Genomic DNA, 23,669 nt, shown 5'->3' on the forward strand with positions numbered 1-23,669 from the left:
ATAATTTGCAATTATTTTTGTAAGCTTTAATTATTATGAGTTTATGTAATGCTTATTGTAATACATCACTACTTTTTTTTGTATCCGTTATCACTTGTCAGGTCATGTCAGCCGATTGTCGCCGATATTTGTCTCGATTTGTCGGTATCAGAGCCGAAACGATTGACATTATGATTAAAAGTGGTTTCGATACGATGAATGCATTTCTGGCCATCGATATGGACAAAGACTGGCATCACTTACCGCCGCAGATATCAAATGCACAGAAAATACTGTTGCGTCAGGCGTTGGCCAAACTCMCGGTTATAACCGATGATGAATATAGTGATGACAAAMAAGAAATATCAGTATCTGACAGAAGATYTTTTGTCAATTTGAATAATCAGACGGACAACGAGTTTGAAAACATTTCAGATAACAATGTGATGTCGTTTAATGATATTGATGTGGAGGACAGTGGTAATCAATTTTTAACAGATTTATAATGATTTTATATTTATTATGAAGAAAAAGTAATAATTTGTTKACAATCAAACAGTGACATCAATTGATAGCGAATTGGAGTTGAAAAGTCTTGCATTGAAAAGACAACCCGTTGTAGTCATAAGTCCAMTAAAGTTGTCGATTAGTGTATCAAAGACTGTTGACAATAGTCATCCGAATTGGTCTGAAGTCAAAACAACTAAWCAKAACAACAATTGTTTCAAATGTGGTCAATGCGACCGCTTTTTTATGTCGAAGACTAGCCTCGAAACACACATAAGMAGCAGCTGTCAGAAGAACTGTAAGAAGCCATTCAAGTGTGGCGAATGTGATRACGGRTTTGTCACCAATGAGTCTCTACTCAATCATTTGAATCTAATTCATGGCATCCAATGGTTTAATTGCAACAAATGTCAATACAAGACATCTTGTAAACAGAATCTTAATCGCCATAAAACCAGACACTCGACTGATCGGCCGTTTGTCTGTAATTATAAGAACTGCAAAAAGTCGTTTAAACGAAGATATACAATGCGTCGACACATGAAATGCGTTCACTTGTCGACTAATCGACCATTTGTTTGCAATTACGATAACTGCGACAAAGCCTTTAAATGGAATAAATTATTACTTCGACACCWGAAATGTGTTCATTTGATTGATCGGCCATTTGTCTGCAATTACGATAACTGCTACAAGTCTTACAAATGMAAAAAATATTTATCTCAACATCAGAAACTAATTCACAAATAGTTGACCTAAAAAAAAGTTCAAATAGTCGTCATCCAAATGTTTACAGTTATCGCAACCGATTGACTTATAATTTGATATTTTAAAATTTAAATATTAATATTTGATATCTTATTTTTTTCTACAAAACCACAGCACCATTAAATAATCAAATAAAAAATTGATATTAAATTGTTATAATAATTATCACCAAATGTTTAACTAATTAGCAATTGACTAAAATTGAAGCAAATTATTCATTTATTATTACAAATATAATTCTCTACAAAGTGTCGATTTTTTTGMTGTAATTCTGTAATTTATACAATAAATTTATAATAATTTTTGTATAATAATWGTTTAATAATAATAATAGTTATAATAATAATAATAATTTTTTTTACAATTTTTAATGATATTTAATGTTTAACTTACTGTAAGCAAAAGTAAACCTTTTTACTGTATTATCTTTAAATGTATTTTTATGTCATATAATACTAATACAAAACTGTAACTTAAACTATAAAATTAATAAACATTTTTAAACAATTTTATGTATTAATAAAACTGTATTTCTTTAACAATTTCTAATGTTTAGAGCAATAGAAACAAATAATTAAACATTTCTTAAACATTATTTTTAAAAATTATATTTTAATGTTTTAATTAAAAAATCTAATGATTAGATAATCAATTAACGAAAAACATTGGAAAAGTTGTTAAATTATTTGTTTYATWACTATAGTTTGTAATTGTTTTTAAGTTTTATTWWTTTAATCWTTAATAATGTACTGAATTTTGTAATTTCTTTATCAATATYACTGGTCAGGTCATGTCAACCGATTGTCACCGATATTTGTCACGTTTTGTTGGTATCAGTTCCGACACAATTGATATTCTCGTTGAAAATGGTATCGATTCGGTGCACACATTGAGGGCAATAAATATGGACGAAGATTGGCATCGATTGCCGACACAGATATCCATTGGTCAGAAATTACTATTACGACATGCATTGGCCACACTATCAGATATTACCGACGATGACTACGACGGTAACAAACAAGAAATTACTGCGAGACGATCGGTAGCTAACAAYAAGACGGACACAGTTTTGGATWACAATAGGAAGTCRTGTAAAGAAATTGAGTCAAACAGTTGTCAACAATTACTTCAGCAGACGATAGATGCAAGTGATCAGCAATTTGTCTCAAATGACAAACACTGTAATCAATCGCTTAATACTAGACGAGTACTCCGTTTCCATAAGAAAGAGATTCATATCATCGATAATATCGAAAAAGAGATKAATGCGAAACAATCGGTWTATAACACTCGGTCTAAACAGTCTATCAATTTAGACAACAATATGGACACAGTTTTGAAGGACAATAGGAAAAAGTCGTATAAAGAYATTCAAGTAAACAGTRGTAAACAGTTATGTCTACACAAGATTCAGACAAATGACGGCCGATTTATCTGCAATTATGATAATTGCAATAAATCTTTCAAAGCCATTAATAGTATGCGTCGACACAAGAAAACGGTTCACTCGACTAAACGGCCATTTGTTTGCAATTATGATGACTGTTACAAGAAGTACAAAAACAAACAAAGTTTAATTCAACACAAAAAATGTATTCACTCATCTGGTCGACCGTTTCTATGCAATTATGATGACTGCAATCAATCATTTAAATTGAAAAGCATTTTAGTCGAACACCAGAAACAGATCCATACGACTGATCGACCATTTGTTTGCCATTACAATGACTGCAACAAGTCGTTCAAATCCAAATCGAATTTGGGTTATCACCTAAAATACGTTCACTCGACCCATAGATTATTTATCTGCAATTACAATGACTGCAAAAAAGCTTATAAAACCAAAAGCAATCTAATTAAACACCAGAAGTGTCTTCACTCTATCGATCGACCATTTGTTTGCAATTACAAAGGCTGTGACAAATCCTTTAAACTTAAACAACGTCTAATAGAACATCAGAAATATGTTCACACATCTGATCGGCCATTTGTCTGCAATTACAAAGACTGCGACAAAACGTACAAATGTAAAAAGCATTTGATTGGTCACCAGAAACTGATTCACCAAATAGTTAAGCCTTAGTTTTTTAAGTGATGGTCATTCAAAATGTTTGCATTTATATCTAATTGAATGTCTTATATTTGATTTTTTAATTTAAATAATAATTAATTTTATATCAAATAATTACATTGTTTTTATGTTTAACTAATGATCAATAGGTTAATAATKCTATCATTCATTCATTACAAATATAAATCTCTAGAAAAGTGTCGGTCATTTTTTTTTTTGCTAAACATATAATCACTTTTGGTATAACTTACCGGTAATAATATTATAATTATAATATTATTTAACATATAAATTTACGTTTAGGTAAAATTAAATTTTGCAATTATTTATAATAATAATAAACAGATAATTATAGATTTCTAAACATATATTTAATACTATATATTACTATATTTAAAAAATAGTAGTAATAAAATTTTTGTAAAAATATTTAATTTAACAATTTGATTCAATTAATTAATTTAAAATTTTTTTTTATAGTTTTTCACATTTTATTGTTTATTTTGTTCGGGTTTTTATAATTTTATTTAATAAAAATTTAATTTTTTGAATCTATTGTTTTTTTAATAACTTTATTTTATAAAATTTATAATAATAATTATTATTATATAAACCGTAAAACATTTGACTGTAATTTATACAATAAGTTTATACTAATAAACAATTTTTAATTTACTAAACAAAYTGTATTTTTAGCAATTTTTTAAAAGTGAGATCCGATGCTTAGCGCTAAGTAAACTAATTAAACTTTTTTATTGTCTTTGAATGATAWCAAATGTTTTTACTCACAAAAAAATAAAACAATTGATTAGTTAATAATTWATCGGAAAACATTGGATTAGTTTATTAAATAATTTGATTCAATTACTATAATTTGTAATTGTTTTGTAAGCWTTTAATCATTTATTATATAATTCATACTGTAATATATCATTACTTTTTTTACAGTATTCAATATSACTGYAATTCAGGTCATGTCAGCCGATTGTCACCGATATTTGTCTCGATTTGTCGGTATCAGTGCCGAMACGATTGACATTCTGGTCGAAAGTGGTTTCGATACGTTACAGGCATTGCTGGCCATCGATATGGACAAAGACTGGCATCGCTTACCGCCGCAGATATCAAATGCACAGAAAATACTGTTGCGTCARGCGTTGGCCAAACTCGCAGTTATAACCGATGGTGACAAACAAGAAATAACTTCCAGACAWACAGTATCTGACAGAAAATCTTTTGTCAATTTGAATCATCGAATTGACAGCTACTTCGACAACATTTTCGATAATATTGACAATCAGTTTAGCGATACTCAAGTAGAAGAAACTGGTAATCAATTTTTAAATTAAATTATYTCATAATTGTTATGTTAAGAAAATGTAATGTCTTTTCTAAACCTAAACAACAGTGACATCAATTGATAATGAATTTGAATTGAAAAGACTTGCACTCAAAACAAAACCCGTTGTTGTCATTAGTCCACTAAAATTGCCGATYAGTTTATCAAATACTRTCGACRASACTACTATTAGTCGTATAAATTTGTTTGAATCCGAAACAAAAATGTTTTTTCRATGGCAGACAAAACTGGAAATTCATATGAATAGACAGCACAGGAAATGTCAACCATTCAAGTGTTATAAATGCAATAAACGATTCTTTAGTAACACATCACTGCTCATACATTTGGCCGAAAAACATTCAATGAAACCGTTTGGTTGCGATAACTGCAACTTCAAGGGACGATCAAAATCTATACTAATTCAACATAAAGTCAAACACTCGACTAGTCTGCCATTTGTCTGCAACTATAAGAACTGCAAAAAGTCGTTTAAACAAAAATATCTAATGCGTCGACACATAAAAAATATTCATTTGTCGACTGGTCTAACATTTGTCTGTAATTACGATAACTGCGACAAAGCGTTTAAAATCAAAAAATATTTACGTCAACACAAGAAATGTGTTCATTCGATTGATGGGCCATTTGTCTGCAATTACGATAACTGCAATAAGTCATATAAATACAAACAAAATTTGTCAATACATCAGAAACGGATTCACAAATAGTGGACAACCGAGAGTTAAAGAGTAGTCGTCATCCGAAATGTTTACAATTATCGCACCGATTGTCTTATAATTTGATTTTTTTATTTTTAAGTAATAATATATGATATCTTATTTTAGTTTTATTACAAAACTACAGCACCATTAGATGATTATAAAATAAATTTAATATCAAATTGTTATAATGTTTATCACCGAATTTTTTTAACTAATTATTAATTGGCTTATGAAACAAATTATTCATTTATTATTATAAATATAATTCTCTATAAAGTGTCAGTTTTTTTTGCTAAACAGATCATCACTTTTGGTATAACATAACAATACTGTATTTTTTTGTCTTTTTTTGTAATATTAATTGAATTTTATAAATCTATTGTTTTCATTAACTTTATTTCTTTTTGATTTAGAATTATAATAGTATAGACTGAATAACATTTTACTGTAATTTATACAATAAATTTATAATATTTTTTTTAATATATAAAACAAACTGTATTTTTTGCAATTTTTAGTGAAAATCAATGTTTAGCTTAATGTTAACAAATTAAACCTTTTTATTATCTTTAAATATATTTTTATGTCATATAATGATAGAAAACTGTAGGTAAAAATTTAATAAATAATTTTATGTTAATTTTATTAATCAAACTGTATTTCTATAACAATTTCTAGTGAAATGTAATGTTTAGTGCAATAGAAACAAATAATTAAACTTTTCTATTATCTTTAAATTATATTAAATGTTTTAATTATAAAATCAATTATTAGATAATCAATTATATTTAAAAAAAATTGAAACATTGGAAAAGTTGTTAAATTTCATTACTATAGTTTGTAATTGTTTTTAAGTTTTATTATTTTAATCATTAATAATGTACTAAATTTTATTAATATTTCTTTATCAATATCACTGGTCAGGTCATGTCAACCACTGATTGTCGCCGATATTTGTCTCGTTTTGTCAGTATTAGTACCGACACAATTGACATTCTCGTCGAAAATGGTATCGATTCTGTGCCATTGCAGGCCATAAATATAGACCAAGATTGGCATCTGTTGCCGAAACAGATATCTATTGGTCAGAAATTGCTATTACGACAGGCATTGGCCAAACTATCAGATATTATCGACGATGACTACGACGGTAACAAACAAGAAATTACTGCGAGACGATCGGTAGCTAACAACTAGACGGACACAGTTTTGGATAACAATAGGAAGTCGTGTAAAGAAATTGAGTCAAACAGTTGTCAACAATTACTTCAGCAGACGATAGATGCAAGTGATCAGCAATTTGTCTCAAATGACAAACACTGTAATCAATCGCTTAATACTAAACGACTACTCCGTTGCCATAAGAAAGAGATTCATATCATCGATAATATCGAAAAAGAGATTAATGCGAAACAATCGGTATCTAAAAGTCGGTCTAAACTGTTGACCAATTTGAACGACAAGATGGACACAGTTTCTGATAGAAATGATAAGCCGTATAACTATAATGATTTGGAAAGTGATAATCAATTTRATGATCACATCAATGGTGATCTAACWATGTTATCAAATGATGACTTTCATCAACAGGCGTTGGCTAAACAACTCGTAGATATTACCGACAATGACTTTGACAATGATGGCCAACAAGAGATTACTGCAAAACAATCGGTAGCTAACAGTCGGTCTAAACTGTTAACCAATTTGWACGACAAATTGRACACAATTTTGGATATAAATGATAAGTCGTATAACGATAATGATTTAAAAAGTGATAATCAATTTGATGGTCACATCAATGGTGACCTAACGATGTTATCAAATAATGACTTTCATCGACATCATCAGCAATTTGTCTCAAATGACAAACACTGTAATCAATCGCTTAATACTAAACGAGTACTCCGTTTCCATAAGAAAGAGATTCATATCATCGATAATATCGAGAAAGTGTTTAATAGGAGACAATTCGTATCTAAAAGTCGGTCTAAACTGTTGACCAATTTGAACGACATAATCGACACAGTTTCTGATAGAAATGATAAGCCGTATAACTATAAAAGTGATAATCAATTTGATGATCACATCAATGGTGATCTAACAATGTTATCAAAGGATGACTTTCATCGACAGGCGTTGGCTAAACAACTCGTAGATATTACCAACGATGACTTTGACAATGATGGCCAACAAGAGATTACTGCAAAACAATCGGTAGCTAACAGWCGRTCTAAACGTATCATAAATTCAGAGAAGAAAATGGASACAATTGTAATGAATAACAAAGACTGTAATCAATTGTTTAATGATAAACGAGTATTGCGTCGAYACAAGAAAGAGAGTCACTCGACTGATCGGCCATTTGTTTGTAATTACAATGATTGCAATWAGACTTATAAACACAAACGAAATTTAACTGAACACAAGAAATACAATCATTTATCTGATCTACAGTTTGTATGCAATTATGTTGACTGTAATAAGTCGTTTAAATGCAAATCCAATAGRAATATACACCAGAATACTGTTCACTCATCCGATCGACCATTTGTTTGCAATTATGATGACTGTCACCAATCATTCAAAATGAAAAAWATTTTAGTCCAACACCAGAAACAAATACATTYCACTGATCGKCCATTTGTTTGCAATTACGATGATTGCAACAAATCGTTTAAACGCAAAGATTATTTTGTTTATCACCTAAAATATATTCACTCGACTGACAGACTATTTATCTGCAATTACAACGACTGCAAYCAGTCGTTCAAAACCAAACAGTATTTGCGTAAACACCTAAACTCTGTTCATTCAACTGATCGGTCATTTGTCTGCAATTACAATGATTGCGATAAGACTTATAAACACAAACGAAATTTAACTGAACACAAGAAATACAATCATTTATCTGATCTACAGTTTGTATGCAATTATGTTGACTGTAATAAGTCGTTTAAATGCAAATCCAATAGGAATATACACCAGAATACTGTTCACTCATCTGATCGACCATTTGTTTGCAATTACGATGATTGCAACCAATCATATAAACGCAAAAAATATGCTAAGACATCAGAAATATTTTCATTCGCAATTACGATGACTGCGATAAGTCATTTAAACGCAAAAAAAGTATGATTTGTCATAAAAAATGATTTAATTAATTTGAGATTTTCTTTAGTTGTTTTCATTTTTAATGATTTTTTTCTATACTATTTTSTAACTCTTATTCAATTTTCWACAGATTTTTACATTTTTATTGTATTGTATTTGTCGTATTTTTTATATARAAATAAATACTGTAAACATAAACTATAAAATTATAGTCTAAATAARTTTTTACTATTAATTTATTAATAAACKAATTAAAYATATTGTGTATTTCTTTATATAATATTAAATCTTTTAATTACAAAAACAATTAATTAAGTTATTGGAAAACAATTGAAAAGTTAATAAATTATTACTAAAATTAGTTTCATTATTATTGTTTATAATTRTTTTGAAAGCTTTAGGTTTTAATTTTTGTTTTTTTTTTGATCATTAATTAGTAATACATTACAAATTTTTGCATAAATAATAATAATAATTTAAGATATATTTATACGAATTTTAATAAAATGTTATTTTTAGCTTAAAATAAACATTTGTTATCTTTAAATGATAATTAAAATGTTTTAATTACAAAAAAAAACAACTAATTATAGATCGGATAACATTAATTAAAAGAGTTTATTGAAATTATTGTAAAAATTTACATAAAAATTACTTATTATTTACAGTTAGTATATATTAATAGTTTTAAAAAAAATTATTTTATATTAAATTAAATACAACATTATATATAAATTTACAGTAATTTATAATATTTTAATAATATATTCAACAAACTGTAAACTAATTATTTTTTTTTTAAAAACAATTTCAACTGAAATGTGATGTTTTTAATGCAATGTTTTAACGGATTAAACATTTTTTTTGTTATGTTTTTTTAAATCATTAATTATTTTATTTAATATATTCACTAATATATCATTACTTTCAACAACAAAAAAAACCCATTATTACTGGTCATGACTACCGATTATCACCGATATTTGTCTAGTTTTGTTGGTATCACTGCCCAAACAATTGACATTCTCGTCGAAAATGGTATCGATTCGGTGAACACATTGCGGGCCATAAATATGGACGAAGACTGGCATCGATTGCCGACACAGATATCGATTGGTCAGAAATTACTATTACGACAAGCATTGGCCACACTATCAGATATTACCGACGATGACTACGACGGTAACAAACAAGAAATAACTGCGAGACGATCGGTAGCTAACAACAGGACGGACACAGTTTTGGATAACAATAGGAAGTCGTGTAAAGAAATTGAGTCAAATAGTTGTCAACAATTACTTCAGCAGACGATAGATGCAAGTGATCAGCAATTTGTCTCAAATGACAAACACTGTAATCAATCGCTTAATACTAAACGACTACTCCGTTGCCATAAGAAAGAGATTCATATCATCGATAATATCGAAAAAGAGATTAATGCGAAACAATCGGTATCTAAAAGTCGGTCTAAACTGTTGACCAATTTGAACGACAAGATGGACACAGTTTCTGATAGAAATGATAAGCCGTATAACTATAATGATTTGGAAAGTGATAATCAATTTGATGGTCACATCAATGGTAACCTAACGATGTTATCAAATAATGACTTTCATCGACAGGCGTTGGCTAAACTCGCAGATGTCATCGATGATGACTTTGGCAATAATGACAAACAAGAGATTACTGTAAAACAATCGGTAGCTAACAGACGATCTAAACGTATCATCAATTTAAAGGAGAAAATGAATTTGCATAAGAAGTCATATAAAGATGTTGTGGCAGACAGTGGTAAACAATTTTGTCATCAAAAGATTATTGCAACTGATGGGCGAGTTATCTGCCATTACAAAGACTGTAATCAATCGTTCAAAAATAAATATATAATGCGTCGACATCTCAAAAATGTTCACTCGACTGATCGGCCATTTGTTTGCAATTACGATGACTGCAACAAATCGTTTAAACGCAGAGGAGATATTAATGAACACCAAAAACATGTCCACTCTTCCGATAGACCATTTGTCTGCAATTACGACGACTGCAACAAATCGTTTAAACGCAAATATTATATGCTTTATCACCTAAAATATATTCACTCGACTGACAGACAATTTATATGCACTTACGATGAATGCAATCAGTCGTACAAAACCAAAGAGTATTTGCGTTATCATCAGAAAACGGTTCACTCGACTAATCGGATATTTAAGCAAAAAGAAAAACTAATTAGACATCAGAAAGAGGATCAGTCAACTGATTGGCCATTTGTTTGCCAATACAAAGGCTGCGACAAATCGTTCAAAGAAAAACAAACTCTAATCGGACACCAGAAATGTGTTCATCACTCATCTGATCGACCGTTTGTATGCAATTACAATAACTGCGATAAATCCTATAAATTCAAACAACAATTGGTTGAACACAGGAAACAGATTCACCAATAGTTAGCCGATAGTTGAAGTTGTCGTCCAAATGTTTGCACACAAATTACTGATTGACTTATAGTTTTGATTTTTATTTAAATTATAATAACATTTGTAATTGTAATAAATTGTAGTATCAATTGTCTATATCACTGATTTTTTAAAAATATATTGTCATTTGTTTGTTGTATATTCTCAGTGCAATCAATTGATTATAAAATCGTTATCCAATAATTGCAGTTCAATTTTAACTGATTTTTAACTGACTTTTTTAAAAAAAATATTTTTTATATTACAATCAAATTATTTTTAAAAATAAATATAACGGTAAATAAATTTATATGATAATTAAATAAATTTAATAATACTTTTTAGTAAAAGTATCACTCAATATACTGTATAATTTATTAATACATTATTAAAAATACTATTGTGTGTGTGTTTTTTCAACAAATATTATGCGATAAAAAATGTTTGGTTTGTGTTACAATAGGAGGTAATACTAGAATATATACAAATATATATATATATATTGTTTTTTATTTGTTTGAAATGTGATTTTAGTTAAAGTACACGGATTAAGGATTTAATARATTTGAATAAATTTGATTTGAATGTAAATGTTTATTATAATTATACCTAAAAATACATTACATTAGCACAGGTATGAAATATTATATATTGTATTATCAGTGTCTATAAATAGAATTAAAACTTTTAAAAATAAATCTATTAATACAAGTATTTAATGGATAATACCTTGAATGTAGTGAAAATCCTATAATACTGTATATATATATATATATATATAAATATAGTTAATTTTATTACAGGTTTTAATGATACATTGTTATATACATGTGTATTTGTTAGTTATTTTTGTTTAAATATGTGTTGAATATTTATTATTATTGAATATTTAAATATTTTTTTTTTGATAAAATTTTATTTAATGTTATTTATAATATAACTTTTTTGTTTATTTGTTTGTGTGCACATATTGTTACCAATTTAATTGCTAATCACTARTCATCACTTATAAAGACCCATAATATCATTGAATAACTTATCATTGATGTCGCCGTATTTGTGGCAAACTTTTTGTTACCGATATTTGTCACAATTTGTTGGTATCACTGCCGACACGATTGACATTATGTTGCGAAATGGTTTCGATTCGGTGCATACATTGCGGGCCATAAATATAGACGAAGATTGGCATCTGTTGCCGACACAGATATCTATTGGTCAGAAATTATTATTACGACAGGCATTAACCAAACTGCAAGATATTACTGATGATGACTTAGAGGATAGCAAACAAATAATTACACCAAAACCTCTGGTTCCTAACAGTCAGGTTTTTATCAATTTGGACAATAATATGGACACAGTTTCGGATAACAATGATATGTTGTATAGCGATAATGAAGTGGACAGTGATAATCAATTGTATCAAATCAATGATGACTTAACATTTCCGTCAATTATCAATGAATTTGAATTGAAAAGACTTGCATTACAAATACAACCCGTTGTAGTCATAAATCGGCTAAAAATGCCAAACAATAAATCAAAGACTATCAGTAATAGTCGTCTAAATGGGTCTGAAGTCGAAACTAAAAACAACGATTGTTTCAAATGTGTTGAATGCGATCGGTATTTATCATCGGAATTGAAACTTGAAATTCATGTGAATAGTTGTCATCTGAAATGTCGTCCATTCAGATGTAATAAATGCCGAAAAGGATTCTTAACCAACTTATCACTACTGAATCATTTGGCCGAAAAACATTTAATCAAACCGTTTGCTTGCAATGAATGCAATTTCAAGGGACGGTCTAAAGGTCTACTTATTCAACATAAAGTCAAACACTCAACCCGTCGGCCATTTGTCTGCAATTACGATAACTGCAACAAGTCTTACAAATACAAACAAAATTTGTCAGTACATCACAAACAGATTCACAAAATAGTTGACAAAACATTAAATATTTAATAATTAAAATTATTTGTATGGTAATTGCATTTTATTTTACACAATTAAATTTTAATAATGAAATATTTAAAATTAAATTTTTTAAAAAGTCAATAAAACTTAATCATACAAACTTACTCATAAAATTTATATTAATTAAAATATAAAAACTTAAAATAATTAAATTTATAATATTTATTTATAGTTAATAAGTTAAATTGCAAMATTTTGATACATAGATAATTTCGCATTTTATAATATAAATTTTTACTAAAAATAATAAACAGTTTTTTATTATAATTATCAAAATAAAATAAAGTAATATATAAAATAATAAAAATCTATTACTGAAATAKTATTTATAAAATAATAATATATTTTATATAAATTTAAAGATTTTTTTAGTGTTTACTACTAAATTAATTATTAAATTATTATTGTACAATATTTTTTCAAAAACAATGAAATGCAAAATTAGTACAAAGTTTTGCAATTTATCTTATTATTAATAATAATAAATGTTTTTATCTAAAAATTTTTATAGTTGTTTAATTTTAATAATATATTTAATAATTTCACTTTTAATTTTATTTTTATATAATAAAAACTCAATTTCTTTTGAAATAACAGCCGAATTAAATAAATAGTGATAACGAAATACTTTATAATAAAAGTCAGTAATAATAATAATAATAATAATATAGACTAAAAGTTTTTAATATAATATAATATTTTTTTGTGACTAAAATACATAAAATAATAAATTTTTATAGATAGCAATAATACTATTATATAAAATGTTGTAATCAATATTTATCTTATATTAATTTTTTATTTCATTAAAAAAATTGATAAGTTTTTATTATTATAGACGAAARAATAAAATTTGATAATTTAATAGATTTAAGTTATAAATATATATATATATTTATTATTTTATGTWTGTTATAATAAWAACAAATAAAATTTTTATTAATTAATWATAAGTTTATTATATGTTAATTGAATGCAAAGRTCAGATCACTATTGTTTWGAATATATATATATAAACTTTTATTATAATTAATTTCAAACATCATTTAAATGATTCAATTTATGAATGATTCAATTAAATCATTCAAATAATTAGTCTATTATAGATACTTTAAATAGAAAAATAAAATTATATTACAAAAAAAATAATTAAAAAAAAAATGAATTCATTATTTTTGCTAATAATATTTATCAATTTATTTTATATAAGTATAACATATTGTGATCCATTAGATTTAACCATGGTACCCGGATCAATTGGCCAGGATGTAGTGGATGCTAGTATTGGCAAAGTGAACCAGATCAAATTGTTTGCCGATGACTTAGGTTTTCTATTTAGACTGGCATTAGTTGAAAGTAATTTCGGTCAAAATGCACATACATTTGCTAAYAATAATAATAGCAWGAAAAACACTGATCAGCAAAATATATGGTCAATAGATGAGGAAAAATTTGATGAAACACAAGACATTGTCAAACATCCGGAATTGTTTAAGATTTACTATGAATTGGCCGATAAATATGATATCGATTGGCAATCAATGGATTTAGACGATATGCAAAAACCAATGTACGCGGCATTGGCTGCTAAAATGTTTTTGAATTTAACCGGACAGCCTATACCCGAAACAGTAGAGGACCAGGCTCAGTATTGGAAACAACATTATTCAACCGRTGCTACTGTCGATGATGTTCAACAATTTGTCCGGGATGTCTACAAAATTGAAGATCTATTTGAATGTACGCCACATATTAATCTATGTTATGTATTGGACGGATCCAATAGTATTTATCCCAACGATTTTGAAATGGCTAAAGAGTTTCTCTATAAGGTTACCGAAAAACTTAGTTCACAAAACGGTCAATTTTGTTTAGTAGTATTTTCAACTACTGTTGAAACGGTATTTGATTTTCAAGAATCAGATAAATCAAAGAGATTGGARAAAATAAAAAATCTAATACATCCGAGAGGTATGACCAACACTCGGGACGGTATTCAGCGAACCGTCGACATTATGAAGGCGTCGAAAACTTTTCCCTATAAGACAATGTTTGTGTTGACWGACGGCGAGTCTAACTATCCGCCCGGTGTTCAGCCGGCTGTAGGCAATGCTCAGACAGAAAATATCAGAAGTTGGGTCTGGGGTGTCGGCTCTGGTGTTAAAGTTACCGAACTGATTGAAATAGCCTACAATTTACCGGAAAATGTCAAACAATTAACAAAATTCAGTTCAATGCTTAGCTTTTTATATGATTTCAAAAAAGCTGTTTGCGCTGAACCRTTGTTATTGAAAATTGGCGATATTTTTTACGATACGAGTATTAAAGCGGAAAAACGATACTATGAATTGGATTTACCGACAACTGGTAACGGYATYAGCCTATCCSTACAGACAACTACTGGCAAACTAATTGGTTATTATGCATACAGTACTATACATCCATCGTCGGCACATTTAGACGGCCAATTTACTGACAATATTAACATACCCGTCCATACTAACGGTAAAGTCTATGTGGCTATTGAAGGCCAGAAAACAGCTAACGCTTATAGTATTTTAGCGACTAATGCTTAAAATAATTAATATAATAATAATAATATTGTAATAATTTTATAACTATTATAGAATAAATTACTGAAATTTATTACTACATAATTRAATGAATTTTTTTAATTGTTTTATCTATTTTTAAAGTTTTWARTAGAGAATAGTTTTTATATATAATTTTTTCTATATTTTTTTTGTTTAATAATAAAGTTAGTCAATTTAATCATTAMATTATTAATAACTCATCTGTTTTTTTTGTTTTGAAAAAAATTGGATAATAAATCATTGACTTTTTTTATACATCTATAACTTATAGACTATAAGTGTACAAACTATCTGGTTTTTGAGCAATTTAATAATAATAATAATTTTTCAAATCTAATTATAAATTGAATTATATTTTTAAATGATTTAAATAACAACTATTGATTACAGGACATAATATTTGCATTTAATTTTATTTTTAAATATTTTTGAATGTATTACAGTATTAATCTATTGTTTATAATATATATATATATATATATATATAACATTTTTAAAGTATAAAATTTCAACAATATATTTTTTATAGCCCATTAATACATAAAAACTAAAATAAATATAATTTTTTTAATTTGTGTTACCATTAATTGCTTAATAGTGTATCTACTGATCAATATTAACTAAAGAGTCTAAAGTATAAATTGAAATCATAAATATGTTTTTAAAATTAATTAATGGATAATAAATGTAATAATATTATAATATAATTTAGTATATGCAAAATATGGTAAAAAGGTATWAAGTTTCTTATTACAAATATTTGTTAATAATTATTATATGTTTAAAAAAATTTCAATATAAAACATATTTATTTCCTAAACATTTAGATGATATTATACAGTAAACATATTTTTTCAGTTATTATTATTAATTTAATTACCGTAAAAAAACATTAAATTTCAAACAAAATTTATAAGAGATATTTAAATTATAATATGATTTTTATGTACAGTATATAAAAACATTGAAACAAAGTCACAAAAACTTTTTTTGTCTATAAGTTTTAGACATTCATTACCTGTTTGTTAATAAATTTTGTAAATCTAGAAATTWTGTAATAATTATATATTAAATATTTTAAAAGAAAACTTACTAAAAGTGTATTWTTGTATCTAATTTTATTAGCWCTGATTGTTACCAATTTGATTGTTATAAACATATTATTACTATCAGACCCACAATAAYCACTGAATCAGGTCATCGATGTCGCTGTCATTGTCGCCTACAATTAATTATTTGAGGCAAACATTTTGTTACCGATATTTGTCTCGATTTGTCGGTATCAGTACCGATACGATTGACATTATGGTCCGCAATGGCTTAGACTCAGTGCACACATTGCGGGCCATCGATATGGACACAGACTGGCATCTTATGCCAAAACAAATATCGTTTGGTCAGAAATTACTATTAAGACAGGCATTGGCCAAACTCGCAGATATTACCGATGATGACTATAATGRTCTCATCAATTCGGACGAMAATATAGATGATAGAGTTTCCGATGACTATASTAACCCGTATAACGAGTTTGATGTGGACAGTGGTAATCAATTTGTTATCATATTTTTTATGTTGTTGTTGTTGTTGTTGTTGTTGTTGTACTTATTGTTATAATATGTTATAATGTCGTCAACAGTAAAATCAATGGACAGTGAATTAGAGTTGAAAAGACTTGCATTGCAAACACAACCCGTTGTTGTCGTAAGTCAGCTAAAAATGCCGATAAATGAATCAAATACTTCGGTCGCCGATAATATTGGTCATGAAAATTGGTCTGAAGTCGAAACTAAAAACAACGATTCATTCAAATGTGTTGAATGCAATCGGTATTTCTCTTCGGCGAGAAATCTTGAAATTCATGTAAATAGACGTCACTTGAAATGTCAACCATTCAGATGTTATAAATGTGCAAAAGGTTTCTTCGCCAACATATCACTACTCAATCATTTGGCACAAAAACATCAAATTAAATCGTTTGCTTGCGATAAATGCCATTTCAAGACCTGTACTAAATGGCTACTGTTTCAGCATAAACTSATTCACTCAAACAATAGGCCGTTTGTCTGCAATTACAAGAACTGCAATCAATCATTCAAACGTAAAGACACTCTGAGTGGACATCAGTCAACTGTTCACTCGACTAATCGGCGAATTGTCTGCAATTATGATGACTGCAACAAATTGTTCAAAAACAAACTAACACTGAATCGACACCAGAAAGTGGTTCACTCGACTGATCGGCCGTTTGTTTGCAATTATGATGACTGCGATAAGTCGTTTAAACGCAAATATTCATTGACTGAACACCAGAAAGTGATTCACTCGACTGATCGGCCATTTGTTTGCAACTTTGAAAACTGTATCAAATCTTTCAAACGCAAAGACGCAATGACTGAACACCAGAAACGTGTTCACAAAAATTACTACAATTTTTTTAAAATATCTAAAAAATGTTTGTAAAACTCACTGATTTTTTAAAAATAATATAATCGTATTGTCCAATGAAAGTACCGAAACAAACAACAATAAAATGACTGTTTGATTGATTTAGAAGAAAGAGAAATATTATAAATAAGGATCCGATTCTTTGACTAATAACTTAATCCCCGACAACAAAGTATCGGTCCATCACTTAACCAACTGTTCATCACATATATGCTATGATTTAAAAAATAATTAGTTTTAGTTTTAAACAAATAATTTTGAATACTGAGAAAAAAGTTTWWAAAAAAAATATTAAATGAAAATTTTAAAAAATAATTATAATATAAAATTGTTTTGTTTTTTCTAAATACTTATTAGTCTAAATATTAGTTATAAGGTGACACAAACTTACATACAYACATACATACACACACACACACACACACACACACACACACACACACACACACACACACACACACACACACACACACACACACACACACACACACACACACACACACACACACACACACACACACACACACACACACACATTTAATAATATCATAGATTAAACTTTAACACAACTTTAACCAGGATACTTTAAAGCGTAAACTGTAAAGTTTAAAATGTACAAGTTTAAATAAAATTAACTTTATATACCGGTATATACTGTATATACATTTTTTCATAGTTTACTACATATATGTTTTTTATTGTCGGGCATGTTATAAATTATAATTGATTTATGTAATCAAAATTTGATGAATATTACAGTATTTAATTGACTTAATTAACGTAATTAGATTAAAATAGTTTAGTATTTTCTCAAAACTATTTTTAAAAATTATAAATCAAAATCAGTTTTATTATCAAACAGTTGAAGAATCAAAAGTTGTAATTAAAGAGAAAACAAAACAAAAATGAAAAGAAGAGGTTATTTGAATACGAAGAATATACGGTCGTATCAGACAAATCCAATGAAGCGAAGGCCTTCTTCACGACCATCGCGACTGACAAATGCTGGACCTAACAGATCTCGTAGACTCATGCAAATGAGTGACACAAGTGATCGTCCAATGGATGAAACAATGACTAAATCAAGGAAAAGACAACAATCAGTGAACAGTGGAAATGAACGCAATAAACGCAAAGAACGCAATTCAGAAATTTTTAGACCATTTTCTCAATGTATGGACAACAGTGAGAGAGGTTCGGATCCACCCATTAGATCGCCGTCAAAGTCATTGCCTCATCCGCTAAGTCCATTAGCAGACAGTCATCTGCAAAGTTTATCAGCCATTCATCTGCAAAGTCGACCAGTCATTCCTCTGCAAAGTCGACCAGTCCTTCCTCTGCAAAGTCGACCAGTCATTCCTCTGCTAAGTCCATCAGTCCTTTCTCTGCTAAGACTACCAGCCATTCCTCTGCAAAATCCATCAGCAATTCGTCCGCAAAGTCCATTAGCCAGTCATCGGCGACGAATTAATCTTAAAGATAAAAAAAAGATGCTTCAGATTATAGATCAAAAGCGTAAATAATTAAAATTACTAAATATTTATTCAAAAATGTTTATTATTATATAATTTTTGTTTTTTTTGAATTTCCAAACTTTAATTCGGTAGTAAAATATTAGAGACCAACCGATAATATTAAATATTTAAATTAATTATAAAAAATTGTTTATTAATTATAAAAAAAAATTTGTTTCAACAAACTGTTAGTTGATTTACATAAAAACGAAAAATTGATTTAATATAAATGTAATAAATATAAAAAAAATTATATTTGACTTAAATATTCAATCAAAAGTAATCTTAGGATCAATATCTTTGACGGACGACTTTTGTCTTCACAATAAACTTCTTTCAATAGACTTGATCTTCATATTTATATGCATTTTATTTATTAATAACTACTATTGTATTTAAATTACTAACAATTAATTGTTTAATAGTATAAAATAGTGAAATTTAATGGTCAGTGCTATCATTAACTTTGGCGACTAAATTATGGGTTTAATCAATAAAAAAACCAGCTGAGAATGCTTTAAAAGCATTTCCACACGAATTCCTTAACTTAAAAAGGAAAAAAAATTTTAAAAAATAAAAAAACAAGTTGAGAATGCTTCAAAAGCATTCTCATACGATCTCCTTAACTTAAAAAAGAAAAAAACCAAAAAAAATCAAAAAAAATTTTGTAGCTGAGCCTGGATTCGAACCTATGTCCTCGTGGGACAGACAGACAGACGGACAGACGGACAGACGGACAGACTTTTAGAATGCATATACGTATTCCTTTCAGGAATTCGTGAAAAAAACAAAAACAAAAATTTTTTTAATTTTTAGACGCCATTTTCTCTATGTTCCTGATGAAATATCAAAATTTCAATACTTATCCCATAGCTCATTTTTATGCTTTATAAAAAAATAAAATCAAAAAAAATCAAAAAAAAATTTGTAGCAGAGTCTGGATTCGAACCACTAATCTATGTGGGACAGACAGACGGACAGACAGACGGACAGACAGACAGACAGACGGACAGACAGACGGACAGACAGACGGACAGACAGACAGACGGACAGACTTTTAGAATGCATATACGTATTCCTTTCAGGAATTCGTGAATATCTAAAAACTATTTAATTTGTATTAAATGTTAGGAAAATATTTGTTAATTACTCTAAAATTATTGTTTACTTTACTACTACTATTAATTTTTTTTTCAATTTTAAGCATATTTTATGCTGCATAAGCTAATAAATTTATATGTTAAACATATTAAAATTATGATATAATATAATGTTTGATATACAGCAAACATATTAAGTTTCAATGATTGATAAGATACTGAACTAATATTAATATTATTTTCAATTCAATATTATTATTATTAATAAATGAGTTTATTTTGGAAACATTTAAACTTTCACTTTAACTGTTTGTTAGTCTTTTATTTGTAAACATAAACTTTTTTTTCTGAAAAAATTTATATATAATATTAGATAATTTTGTTAAAAAAATATATCATTACTTTCGCAAACAATATATATATATATATATATATATATATTACTGTATATCACTATATAATATGTCATCGTCTCAGTCGACAATGTATTTACAGAAAACTTATTGTCGCCGATATTTGTCTCGTTTTGCTGGTATTAGTGACGACACGATTGACATTCTGGTCCAAAATGGTTTCGATTCGGTGCACACATTGCGGGCCATAAATATAGACAAAGATTGGCATATTTTGCCGCCAAATATATCCATTGGACAGAAATTACTATTGAGACAAGCGTTGATCAAACTTCCAGATATTACTACCGATGATGACTACGACAGTGACAAACAAGAAATGACTCCGAAACTATCAATCACTAAGAGTTAATCAATTTGAACGACAATATGCAGACAATTTCGGATAACAWTAGTRATGTGGACAGTGGTAAACAATTTTATTCACATCTAATGATGACTTTATATTGTTTTTTAGTAAYAATATGTTTACCTCAACAGTGACATCAAGTGATAGTGAATTTGCTTTGGAAAGACTTGCATTTAAAAGACAACCCGTTGTTGTCTTGAGTCCTCTGAAAATGCCAATCAATGAATCAAATACTGTCGACAATAGTCGTCTAAACGAGTCTGAAGTCAAAACTAAAAGCACCGATCGTTTCAAATGTGGTCAATGCGACCGATTATTTTCGACAGAGTCCTGGTTTGAATACCATATGAATAGTTGTCACCTGAAATGCCGACCATTCAGATGTGATAAATGCAAAAATGGTTTCTTTAACAACATATCACTACTCAATCATTTGGCACAAAAACATGTGACTAAAGCTTTTGCTTGCGATTGTTGTCACTTCAAGAGTTGGTCCAAATGGCATATCACTCAACATAAGCTGATTCATTCAGCCAATCGGCCACATGTATGCAATTACAAGAACTGCGACAAATCATTTAAACGCAAAGACAAACTACGCGAACACCAGTTATCCATTCACTCGACTGATCGGCAATTTGTTTGCAATTACGATGACTGCGATCAATCGTTTAGTCGCAAACAGACACTCAATCGACACCAAAAAGATGTTCACTCGACTGAACGGCCATTTGTATGCAATTATGACGACTGCAACCAGTCGTTCAAACGCAAAGACAATATGCGTAAACATCAGACAGCCGTTCACTTAAACAATCGGCGAGATGTCTGCGATGACTGGGATGACAGCGACGATTGGTTTAAAAACAAAGAAACATTGAGTCGACACAAGAAACTGATTCACCGAAAGCTTAAACATTTTAAATGTTTGTTAACACTTCTAACGGATTCATTTTTTAYAAATTAAAAAAATAATAAATTTATTGTTTTGTTATTTGTTTAGAATTGGTGTCTAAATGATAGTGAAGGTCGACAACCATCAGAAAGTTAAGACTAATGAGTTTTAGACAATTGTTTGTCACTTTTTTGCAATACATTTATTAATCAGTTTTTTTTAAATTATAATAATAATAATATAAATTACATTTTATTTAATTAACTTTTTTACTAATACATAAATAATTTCTACTATTACATAATATCGTATATTTAATGATAGTGTATATAATATCTAATATTATTAATATAATAATAAATTTAACAATAAAAATAGTTTTTCTATAAGAAAATTAATTAATAATATATATTTTTACAGTTTATTTATTAACTTTTTTTTGTAGCTATAATTTAATAATTTATCTATAATTTCTAATTACTGTTATTTTGTACTATAAATTATAATAAAAATTAAKAAATAATTTATATTTTTATATTATATGTGCGTYAWATGGCGTATAAAAAAWATWATATTTTYAAARTATAAATTTTAATAAAGCTTCAAAAAAAAATAAAATATATGGATTAGTATTAAAAAATTTATATCTTTAGGAACATATATATATAATATGGCGGCAAAAGTACATAAATTTTAAACTTAATATTTAATTCTTGGATTGAAATTAATCATCAAAAATAAATTATATGAAATTAGCATAAAAATTATTATATCTTAAAAAGAAGATAGAAAAAAATAAGGTTGAATTAATACTTTTTAAATTAAGCTAAATGTTGATTAAATATTATAATTTATTTGAGTAGTAGTAGTAATAATAATAATAACAAATAATTATTAATTTACAATATTTAAGTATAAGTAATTATTACCTATAATTATATTTAATTATTAAATTATAAACAATATATATATATATATTTAAATATTGATTTTTTATTATAAATAATTTATGATTTTAAATGAATAAAATATAGTCATAAAAAACTATGCTAAAATCTTTACTTAAATAATATCTATAAACTGAGTTTATTTTGTATTAATATATTTTTTTAATTTTTTTATTTGCAACTCAAATGTTACTGTAAATGTTAAATCTGTATATTTAGTAGTGTTATTACTATAATATATTGATTTTTATTATTATTTTACTAAAAAATAATAGGTTTTTCTAATCAATAAACATTTGTAAATAAATATTTATTACAAAATAATACATTTTAATACATTTACATCTAAAAACTGTATTTTCTATTATAGTATGCATTTATTTTATTATAGTTTTTAAGTATTGAATTGTAAGGTGAGTTTAACTTATTTTTTAACAAAAAAAATGTATAAAAATAATAATGGGTT

The 23,669-nt window shown here is 27.5% G+C and overlaps 8 protein-coding genes across 8 annotated transcripts; all 8 read left to right on the forward strand.

Annotated features, from left to right (window-relative positions):
• The first annotated feature begins 104 nt into the window (after positions 1 to 104).
• LOC128952768 (zinc finger protein 808-like) lies at positions 105 to 1,236 on the forward strand. Its single transcript, XM_054298208.1, has 2 exons — positions 105 to 459; positions 539 to 1,236. Exons 1-2 carry the CDS (start codon positions 105 to 107, stop codon positions 1,234 to 1,236), a joined length of 1,053 nt encoding a protein of 350 aa, XP_054154183.1.
• An 808-nt stretch (positions 1,237 to 2,044) lies between these two features.
• On the forward strand, positions 2,045 to 3,340 carry LOC128952770 (zinc finger protein 549-like). Its single transcript, XM_054298209.1, has one exon. The coding sequence runs from the start codon at positions 2,045 to 2,047 to the stop codon at positions 3,338 to 3,340; it is 1,296 nt and encodes a 431-aa protein (XP_054154184.1).
• Positions 3,341 to 4,302: 962 nt separating this feature from the next.
• LOC128952772 (zinc finger protein 91-like) lies at positions 4,303 to 8,530 on the forward strand. The gene is made up of 4 exons (XM_054298211.1): positions 4,303 to 4,657; positions 4,737 to 5,128; positions 6,317 to 6,574; positions 6,665 to 8,530. Exons 1-4 carry the CDS (start codon positions 4,303 to 4,305, stop codon positions 8,528 to 8,530), a joined length of 2,871 nt encoding a protein of 956 aa, XP_054154186.1.
• A 935-nt stretch (positions 8,531 to 9,465) lies between these two features.
• LOC128952773 (zinc finger protein 567-like) lies at positions 9,466 to 10,953 on the forward strand. Its single transcript, XM_054298213.1, has one exon. It carries the CDS (start codon positions 9,466 to 9,468, stop codon positions 10,951 to 10,953), a length of 1,488 nt encoding a protein of 495 aa, XP_054154188.1.
• Positions 10,954 to 12,088: 1,135 nt separating this feature from the next.
• On the forward strand, positions 12,089 to 12,931 carry LOC128952774 (zinc finger protein 761-like). Its single transcript, XM_054298214.1, has one exon. The coding sequence runs from the start codon at positions 12,089 to 12,091 to the stop codon at positions 12,929 to 12,931; it is 843 nt and encodes a 280-aa protein (XP_054154189.1).
• Positions 12,932 to 14,184: 1,253 nt separating this feature from the next.
• Positions 14,185 to 15,519, forward strand: LOC128952775 (uncharacterized). The gene has a single exon (XM_054298215.1). It carries the CDS (start codon positions 14,185 to 14,187, stop codon positions 15,517 to 15,519), a length of 1,335 nt encoding a protein of 444 aa, XP_054154190.1.
• Positions 15,520 to 16,674: 1,155 nt separating this feature from the next.
• On the forward strand, positions 16,675 to 18,249 carry LOC128952573 (gastrula zinc finger protein XlCGF26.1-like). Its single transcript, XM_054297988.1, has 2 exons — positions 16,675 to 17,083; positions 17,177 to 18,249. Exons 1-2 carry the CDS (start codon positions 16,741 to 16,743, stop codon positions 17,998 to 18,000), a joined length of 1,167 nt encoding a protein of 388 aa, XP_054153963.1. The 5' UTR covers positions 16,675 to 16,740; the 3' UTR covers positions 18,001 to 18,249.
• A 3,115-nt stretch (positions 18,250 to 21,364) lies between these two features.
• LOC128952577 (gastrula zinc finger protein XlCGF7.1-like) lies at positions 21,365 to 22,425 on the forward strand. Its single transcript, XM_054297993.1, has 3 exons — positions 21,365 to 21,421; positions 21,493 to 22,287; positions 22,365 to 22,425. Coding segments are annotated over exons 1-3 (837 nt in total). The 5' UTR covers positions 21,365 to 21,381; the 3' UTR covers positions 22,367 to 22,425.
• Positions 22,426 to 23,669: the final 1,244 nt, after the last annotated feature.

The sequence above is a fragment of the Oppia nitens genome, unplaced genomic scaffold (assembly GCF_028296485.1).
Source record: "Oppia nitens isolate AA-2021 unplaced genomic scaffold, nextdenovo-longstitch-racon4-pilon3 scaffold1_pilon_pilon_pilon, whole genome shotgun sequence".
NCBI classification, from domain to species: domain Eukaryota; kingdom Metazoa; phylum Arthropoda; class Arachnida; order Sarcoptiformes; family Oppiidae; genus Oppia; species Oppia nitens.

Bases quoted from the DNA above. Each gene is read 5' to 3' on its own strand.
- LOC128952773 (XM_054298213.1), top strand. From the start codon at position 9,466: ATGACTACCGATTATCACCGATATTTGTCTAGTTTTGTTGGTATCACT.
- LOC128952774 (XM_054298214.1), top strand. From the start codon at position 12,089: ATGTTGCGAAATGGTTTCGATTCGGTGCATACATTGCGGGCCATAAAT.